Consider the following 9,917-nt stretch of genomic DNA (forward strand, 5'->3'; position numbering starts at 1 on the left):
AAGGAAGCAAGAGATGTATTAAGAGATTAATTGAGATTATAGTGCAAACTGTTTTGCATTAGTTTGTATAAGAGATGGTTTTTAGGGATGTTAGAGTGGCAGTTGCAGGGGACAGAGATAGATGATATATTCAAAAGATATTTAGTAGTTAATATTGAAAGGATTCATTAGATGTAGGGATAGAGAAAGGAGTAGTCAAGGGAATACCACAGATTGCTGACTTGGGTTCCTGACCCTAGGAATAATGGGGTAGGATCAGGATGAGGAAACATTAATGAGTTAAGCTTTGGACATAATGAGTTTGAGATCTTAGTACCAGGCATTGTGCAAATACAATTATTTTTCCCATTTTACAAATGAGACAGCTGTTAGGTGGGCCGAGCCAAAATTTTGTCTTTATGTTTTAAGAAGGCAAAGATTGGAACATAATTAAATGTTATTCAAGGGCTGGGGGTATAGCTCAGTGGCATGGCGCCTGCTTGGCAAGTGTGAGGTCCTGAGTTTGATTCCTGGTACCATTAAAAAAAAAGTTATTTAAAAAATTCCAGAAGAGTTGTCAAAGATACTGGAAAGGAAAAGATGGCTAATCCCTAGTGTGAAGCTAATGAGATGACTTTAGATTTTGCATACAAAAGAAAAATTATCTGTTCTATTTTATAGGAAGAAAAGAGAATACATACATGAGTTAGTTTGTGGATTTGATGTTAAGAAGATAAGGGAAATTCCCATGGTGGCTTTTGCTTTATTGGTAAACTTGAAAAAAGTTGCTTAGGACCAGGGGTGAGATAAGTAGAATTAAAGTTTAAGGGCAATAAAGTTTCAAAGTAGTGTTTGTGGAAAGTAACATTAATGAGTTAAATATTGACTCGGTGAGAATGACTGAAGGAGAAGATACTTCTTAATTCACAGTTTAATAAAACAGCGTCTTACAACATAACACAAGACAAAATCTCATGAATGCCAGCTGATGGCACTGTTGACATAAAAAGGCAAGAATGAGAGGGAGAATAATGTGGCCTTCAGTCACTAGAAAAGACATATTGCAGGAGGTAGAGCTTAAGTTGGGTCTTCACACATGGATTGGTAAACTTCATAGGAAGAATACACAAGCCAAGGATGAAGAGAATCTTCAGTAGTATTCTGTAATGATTAGGGTGATGATAATCCTTCTTTTTTGTCAACATTTTAGTGAATATGGAGGTGAGACCATACCAGGACCTGCATTTGATCCAGCAAGTCACTCAGCTCCAGCTCCTACACCTTCCTCCTCTTCAGCATTTCGACCTGTACTGCCATCCAGGCAGATTGTAGAAAGGCAACCTCGGATGCTGGACTTCAGGGTTGAGTACAGAGACAGAAATGTAGATGTGGTACTTGAAGACAGCTGTACTGTTGGTAAGGATTTCTCTACTGTAAAGACCTCACAAATGAATAATTCATTAAGTAAACATTTACTTTATATTATTTTGAGTTGACTGCTAACAGGAAGGGGAAAACAAGCAGATTAAAACATTGTGTTCTAATTTTAAATACTATTGATATTTAGATATGTTAATAATTTTTTGTGCCACATATATATATATATATATATATATAAAAATAATAGTTATGATTCTGTTTTAGGATGGATGCAAATCTAAAAGCTTAAAAAATACAACATAATAATTGAGTACATTGTATACAAGCTTTACAACTAAAGCTAATTCTATTCCATATATATTAGGTCAGTTTTGTGCTGTTATAGTAGAAAACCTGAATCTGAGTAGTTTATAAAGAACAGAAATTTATTCTTTCACATTTCTGTATGGGCTTCTTTGGATTTATCCTAACGAAGTGCTTTGGGTTTCTTGAACTTCTTAATTGGTTGTTCATTTTGAACTTGGTTGTTCATTTTGTTTCCCAGATTTGGGAAGTTTTGGTCCATTATTTCCTCAAGTAAACTTTCTGGCCCTTTCTATTCTTTTGTGACTTCTATAATAAGTAAATCAACCCACATGGTAGTAGAGACCATATCCTTTAGAATTCCATAAGTCTTTTCACTGTCTTCTTTTTCCTCCTCTGACTAGATAATTTCGTATGACCTGTTTTCAAGTGCATCGATTATTTTCTTTTACTATATCAGATCTGCTCTTGAACCCTTCTAGTGAGTTTTTCAATTTTGTTATTGTAGTTTTCACCTCTAAAATATCTTTAATTTTTGGTTTTGGTGTTTTTTCTTTTGTTGTTTATAATTTCTGTCTCTGTTGATACTCTTATTTTTGAAATTCCTCCTTCAGCTCAATGAGCACCTTTAGTGTATATTTTATACTACAAATATATACACTTAGTGTATATTTACTTGAGTTAATTTTTAGATAACTTTATATTCTTCCATTTCCTTTGCATTTGTTTCTGGAGATTTATTTTGTTCCTTTGGTTTTGCTGTTTCCCTGTTTCTTTGTGTATCATGGAACAATTGGGACCACATTTAAAAAAATAGCTACCTGTTTCAGACTTTATGAACTAGATTCATGCAGGAAAAATCCTTTATCAGTCACCCCAGTTGGCGATTCTTGGGCTTTTCACACCTATTTTACGAATGTGTCTTTGGATTTATGTAGGTAAATTCTCAATTTGAAGGGGTTTCCTGGTCTTTTAGGAACATGTGATTTCTTGCTCCCTCTGCTGTCTTTCTGTAGAATTCCAGATTCTTTGGTGCTGGGACAAGCTTTTTTGTTCTTAGTAGCCTTAAATGTTCTGAAGCACTGTGTGCTGGGACCTACCAGTGCTCTGAGTTGAGCACTTGAGAAAATACTGCAGGCAGTGTCCGCAAATGATGGACTCTTCGATGCATACTCTATTCTCGCCCAAGGTAAGGCTGTCAACCTGTATTATCCTCTGTTTCATATATTCCAGGGCTTTTGTAGCAGCAGTAGCAGCACCAGAAGCAACAGCAGCAGTAGGCTTCCTAGCTTTAGGTAGATATTTAGAATGTGTGAATTCTTTTAGTGCCTCAGAACAAATGAGACAGCCATCAGTGCCTTGAGCAGCACCTTAGCAATCTTGGATGTTGGATAAATGCCCTAACTTTTTCCGTTTTCTAGAGTGGTGTTAAGAACTCTGATGAATGAGTATATATTGGTTCAATCCATCATCTTTGTTCTCCTAGCTGCATACATTGCTTAGATTCTGTCAGTGTTTAGGTTCAAACATGACAGAAGCCATTCTCTTGGGCAACTACTAAAAGATCTGAACACTGTGTGTGTATTTCAATCTTGTCTTTCCTTCTCCAGGCAGAACTTAGGAGCTACGAGTTTTCTCTGAATCAGGAAGGGATCATGCTGTGGGTTTGTATGATACTGGTTTCTTCCCAACCTAGAGGGTGGGAGTCTCTTAACTGTTTTCTGGATTTCTCACAAAGGGAACTGGTATGTGTTTCCTTGTAGGATTGATGTGTCCATAGCAGGATGGAGGATCTGGAGCTTCCTGTTCTGCCATCTTGTTAACATTGCCCCTTTCCTCAGTGTTCTTTTGCATTATTGGTTTTTTTTTTCTTACTTGTACTTATTGTATAATGTTATTGTTTTTCTCTGACTAGAGCACTTGTTGTATAATGTAATTGTACATTACATTACAATTGTTGTAATGTACTTGTTGTATAATGTAATTGTTTTTCTCTGACTAGAGTACTTCCTCTTTGTTACTAAACAAATTATTATTATTATTATTTTTTTTTTTTTTTTTTTTGGTTTTTCTCCGGTACCGGGAACCGAACTCACGACCTTGCGCTTGCCAGGCAGGCGCTTTTGCCGCTGAGCTAAATCCCCAGCCCCTATAAATTATTGTCTAAACACAGTTGAATCTGTTTCTGGCTGGGTGTGGTGGCACACACCTGTAATGCCAGCACTTGGGAGGCTGAGACAGGATCACCAGAAGTTTGAGACCAGCTGGGGCTGCAGAGTGAGTTCAAGGCCAGTCTGAACTACATAGAAAGACCCTGTCCTCCCCTCAAAAAAATTCTGTCTCCAGGTGTACTATGGTCATGTGACGAAATGATGGGATACATTCTGAGAAATGCATTGTCAGGTAATGCATTGTTGGGTATCATAGAATGAATGTACATTCCCAAACTAAAATGGCTATAATGTCACTAGGCAATATAATTCTAGGGTCAGTTACTGTATATGTAGTCCATTCTTTACTGAAATGTCACTATGTGGTAAATGAATATATTTTATGAAATTGCTTCATTAGTAATGTAAGCTCACTTGACCAGTCAAGGCTGGAATGTCTGTAGCCTGTTTCTTTTCATTCTTTGTGTGACTAGGATCACTGGAAGCATGTGTGAGATACAAATCTGTACCAGTCAGTGTTTACTAGAGAAATAGATACAATACAAGATATACAAATATATATGAATTCATAAGATTGGCTTACAGTGACCATTTATAGAGTTGGATGTTGAAGAGTGCAGAGGATCTGTCTGCGCACTGGAGATCCTAAGGTTTCAGTCAAAGGTCTGGAGTTCACTGCATTGTCCCATGCAAGTCCCTATCAGGAGGGTGATAGGTTTGTGAGGGAAGGTTGAAGCTTCTAACCGGAAGGCTGAGAATCTGCACTGGAAGCTGAAGACTCTGCACTGGAGGCCAGGAAGTGACATTTAAGGTGAAGGCAAAGACTGGAACAGAAATAGATCCGTCCTTCATTTCCTCTTTATACCATTCAGGTGACAAGCTACCCTAGGGTTGGAATTGCTGATCCAATTTAGTTGAGCTTCTCTGACTCAAGTTGACACAATCAACCATCACAAAAGCCCTCTGATGCCTAATAAACCTCCCTATTATTTTTGGCAAAAGTAAATCCTCCATTCATTCAGCCAGATCTCTGAAAGTTCTGTGGGGTAGGAGAAGCTCCTAATTATTAAAAGAAAGGGATAAATAATTATGACCAATTAACTATGAGACAAAGCAGAGTTTATATATTAGATAAGAATGACATATACAGTTTGAGAGGCAATAATAGTGGTGAAAAGCATGAATTTTATAGTCAGACATACTTGTTACTTGAAGGCTGGTTTCATGTTTCATTGTTGTGTGATTTTAATCATTATGAAATGTATTAGTCACTTGGGGCTGATACAACAAATATACCATTGTCTGGGTGGCTTAAACAATAGACATCAGTTTTCAGAATCCTAGAGACTGAAAATGGAAAATCAAAGGACCTGTATATTTGAGGTCTGCTATGGTCCCACTTTGTGGTTTAAAGATGGCTGTTGTCTTGTTGAATCTTGAGATTGCAGAGAGCAGAGAGAGGGGAACCAGACTTGCTGTTTCTGTTCTTATAAGGCCACTAATCTCATCCTGTGGCTCTACCGTCATAACTTAGTTACCTTTGAAAGATTCTACCTACAGATAACATCACATTGTTGATAGGATTTTAATATACACATTTTTTTTTCTTTTTGTCTTTTTCTGAGACAAGATCTCGCTCTGCAGTTCAGGCTGGCCTTGAGCTCACTTTGTAGCCCAGGCGGGCTTCAAACTTGCAAGGATCCTCCTGCCTCAGCCTCCTGAGTGCTGGGATTACAGGCGTGCACCACCACGCCCGGCTCTAATATACACATTTTGATGGGACACAGATATTCAGTACATACCATCATTATTCGTAAAATAGTACTTATCCCTATCTTCTAGTGATATTTCAGGGATTAAATAAGATATTGTAATGCCATGGTGGTGTAAGCCTGTAGTCCGAGCTATTCTAGAGCTAGAGGAGGAAAGGTCATATTAGTTCAGGAGTTCGAGGCCAGCCTGGGCAACATAGTGAGAACTCTGTAGGAAGGAAGAGAGAGAGGGAGGAAGTAGATAAATGAGTATATTTCTGTTATAGTTAAGGGTGGAGATAAATATGTATATTGCTGTTACATAGTTTACAGACCTGTGTTTTTTTTCCCTTTTCTCTATGTAAGTCTTATTTGAAAAAAATATTTTTATAGTGTTAATTTGGAAAATATATAACAAGGAAGTGCAGTCATGAATTCAGTATGTCTTTTAAGTGAGTTTGTATTTTCTAAGTTACTAAACCTCATCTAAAATTTCAGAAATGGTATGAATTATCTTTACAGCATTAGTTATAATTGATCACTCATATTGCACATATGGAGTTTTAGTAATACTGTAAAAACCTCCTTTGCCTCTTGTGAACCAGTTTGCAAAAGTGTGACTTTGTCTTTACTTTCTTAATTTATTGATGAATATTTTTGTTAGGGCAGCATTTGGTCCCATTGCAAAATCCTTCTTCTAAATGTTAAAAGTTAGCTCAACTTCTGTCACTTAAAAAAACTGGCTGAATTGTGGTGACACATGCCTATAGTCCCAGCCATTCAGGAGGCTCATGCAGGAAGAATATAACTTCTAGGCCAGCTGAGCAATTTAGTAAGGCCTAGTGTCTAAAGTAAAAAGGAGCAAGAAGAAGATGGTGGCTGGGAGGCAGTCTGCACTTAGAAGTCGCTCCAGGGTATGCATCCAAAATAACAGGTATGGAGCTATGTGTTGACTACATCTTAAGAGAGCAACCAGGAGGAGCCCTGAAAATTTGGTGATAAGAAAAATAAGTAAATTAACTGAAGTGGTACACTCAGGCAGGGAGTGAGCTGTGCTTCAGTTGGGGAGGGGCGTCTTTCCCTACTGTGCAGCAGTAAAAAGGAAAAAGCTCAGCTTCCTATTGTGAGCATAGGCTCTGCTACTAGATAGAGATATAGCCTCAGCAGAGAGGAGATCTGACTACAGCCAAGTGAAAAGGGATGGGAGTGGTAGTTCTCACTGTTTCCCATCAGATTTAGACAAGGTTGGGTTGAGAAGTCATCTTAGAAGCTCTCTCTCATTCCTTTGCCTCAGTAGAACAAGCAGAAAACTGACTTGGGAGTGGGAAGCCATGTTGGTTAACGCGTCCTACATAGGTACAGAAAATCCCCAGTTTTCCATAGTTTTGAGGGTTAACTACAGGGAAGAAGTGGCCACTCATCCTCATAATTAGAGAGGGTCCAGGAAAAGGTGACTGTGACTCAGTAAATAAAATCATGAGGTCACAGAGAGAGAGAGAGTCCCCTTCCCCCCATAGTGAACTCTGGGCTGAGAGAATTGCAGAAGCACAAGCGAACAGCTGGAAACGGCACTGGTATGAATGTGGCAGCAGGCAATGAGTTTTAGCTCCATGAGGTTTTATGGTGGGAGGGGTGTCGGAATCTGAATGTATCCCCTGAGGGACGAACAGCAGACTGGGAACTAGGAACTTTCAACACAAACACTATACCCTCCCCTGGTCCAATCTGCTTAGAGGAACTCAGAGTACACAGCAGTCTGCATACTCTGACCAGCCACACCTCCAAAAGCATGCTCTGGAAGGACGGCAAGTTTTGCTGACTCTCTGGACTTGCCCATAGACTAGGAAAGTGACAGACTACTGGAAAGTTTGGATTTTTTTGCCTCCTCATTCCCAGGTACAGAAGAGTTCAACTCAGTTGAGATTTAATTAAGCCATTGGATCACCTTCCAGAGTTTCCATCCACAACCACAGAGGGGAAGAACTCTGCTGCTTGCATGTTCTGTGTGTCCTGTCCCATTTAGACAAAGGTGGAGGAGAACACTGAACTAACTCAGACTCTAGTTTAAATATCACCAAATCCTAGGAGCAGTATTGGATCTGGTTTGTTTTATAAGTGACAGGGGGGCATGTATGTGTTTATAAGTGCTTAAGAGTACTAGCTATTGCTTTTACTTTTATAGTACTATGTCACAAAATGTTCTTCCACACCAAGGGTTATTTCATGTTTGCTCTTGTGTTTCTTTTAGTTCATTAATTGGCTTCGGTCTTCCTATCTATCTCTTGTCTCACTGTCTATTTATATTTCCTGCTTGTTGCCTCTTTCTTTCCTTTCGCTCATACCCTCTCAAACCTTCCTTCCCTTTCCCTTTTCTTGTATATAAGTTTTACCATTAAAGCCTGTTTTCCCCCTTTCTTTCTCTTTTAGAATATATATATGCACACACACACATACATATACACATAAATGTGTGTGAATTAAGTATTGCTTTTTGCTTTTATACTCTTTTACCTTTTTCAGCAGGTTCTCCATCATCAAGCGTCTTCTAACTTTATTTCTGATAGTTTGTTAATTGGATTGATTTTCCCTGTATATTCTCTCACTTTCCATTGATACTGTCTTCCCTTTTTTATTTCTCTTCATATAACCTCTCAAGCTTTCCCTTCTTTTGTGGTATGAAAATGATTATAATCAAAGCTGTGCATCATGGCTCACTCAGGAGGCTGAGTTCAAGGCCAGCCTGGGCTATATAGTGAGTTCAAGGACAGCTTGAACTATATATAGTGAGACCCTGTCTCAAAAAAAAAAAGAAATCATCAAAAACAATTAATTTGTCTTCCTGGTTTATTGAAAGAGTAGAGAACTTTTAAAACTGGCTTTATATTATATATTGATCTATTTGAAGGTTGATAGTACTGATAATTGTTCTGTCCTTTCAGTGCAGTGCTCGAAACTGTACCTAATACATTGGCACCTTGGTTCGTGAATTTAAATCTTTCCAAAATTCTGGTTGCAAACTGAATTGGATGAGTACCAAATCAAATTTCCCCATGAGGTCATTTTTTTCCCCCAACAGACCTGATAATTTTAAATCAAGTTCCTTGATAATTACACACATAAAGGAATAGTCAGTGAAGGAGTTTTTTTTTTTTTTTAGGTGAAGGGATACTGGAAAACAATTTTAGTAGACATTAAAGAATCAAAACATAACTCTAATTTTTGTCAATACTTTTTTCATTTTGAAGATACATATTCCAGGTGAGTAGTATACTCTCAAGCAACCAACTGCTTATATATCTCCTTTCATGTATGAATCTGGAACATACTCATTTTGTAAACAGTGATTACTGGGGACTAAGAGATGGAGGGAGGGAGAAGCAAGATGTGTTATACACATGTATTGATTTCCCACGATGAATGTAATCATATACAGCAAACATGCATTAATAAAAATAACAATAAAAATGGTGATTGCACATTTCAAAGACAGCACTACTAAGTCCTACTTTATTGTTAATTCTTGGCTGTCTTGCATTTATATCATCAGAACATAAGACTTAAATAATTTTTTATAACCTTTGAAGGCTCATACTTGTAAAACATTTACATTTTAAATTTTATAAGTAATTAATCAAAATATTTTAATGTCTATGTCATCTGTTTATTTCTGGTCATCTTCATAACATAACTGCCATTATCATTTGTCCACTTAAGAATCACATGGAGTTAATTTATGCATAAAATGTTGTAAATTAAATTGAAGAGTCACCAATCCATTCCACAAGGACATCACGGAAGATCTAATGCTACTACTCCTCACTCTTCAATGAAATTCAAAGAGGAGGAATATTCCCGAGTTGTTCCTGGAACACAGGATTACCCTGATTCCAAAATCAGCACAGATCCAACCAAAAACTAGAACTACAGCCCAATCTTGTTAATGAACATAGACCCCAAAATTTTCAAAAATATACTCACAAACAGCATGCAACAAATCATCAAAAAGTTCACACATTTTTCATTAGGGGTTTTATCATAAAGGAGTGTTGGATTTTGTTAGAAGCCTTTTCTGCATCTAATGATAAGATCATAAGGTTTTTGACCTTGCTTCTATTTATGTGCTATAGTACATGTATTGACATAACATATGTTGAAGCATCCCTGCGTCTCTGGGGTAAAACTTACTTGATCATGATGTATGCTCTTTTTTTTAAAAAAATTTTTTAAATTTTTATTTTTTTATTTTAAAAATAAAAGGAGGAAAACATTGACAGACAACCTTTTACAAAATAGCAAAAGAACAGTACAGACAATACAGAGTTACAAAGTGGTA

At 37.3% G+C, this 9,917-nt stretch overlaps 1 protein-coding gene across 1 annotated transcript in view; it reads left to right on the forward strand.

Annotated features, from left to right (window-relative positions):
- Faf1 (Fas (TNFRSF6) associated factor 1) overlaps window positions 1-9,917 on the forward strand; it is a gene marked incomplete at its 5' end in the record, with an annotated part of 440,455 nt that overhangs the window by 112,828 nt on the left and 317,710 nt on the right. The window contains 1 exon segment of the mRNA XM_005398612.2: window positions 1,190-1,395. Within this exon segment, the coding sequence (XP_005398669.1) occupies window positions 1,190-1,395 (206 nt within the window).

The sequence above is a fragment of the Chinchilla lanigera genome, unplaced genomic scaffold (assembly GCF_000276665.1).
Source record: "Chinchilla lanigera isolate Chin_1 unplaced genomic scaffold, ChiLan1.0 scaffold00063, whole genome shotgun sequence".
Taxonomy (NCBI): Eukaryota; Metazoa; Chordata; class Mammalia; order Rodentia; family Chinchillidae; genus Chinchilla; species Chinchilla lanigera.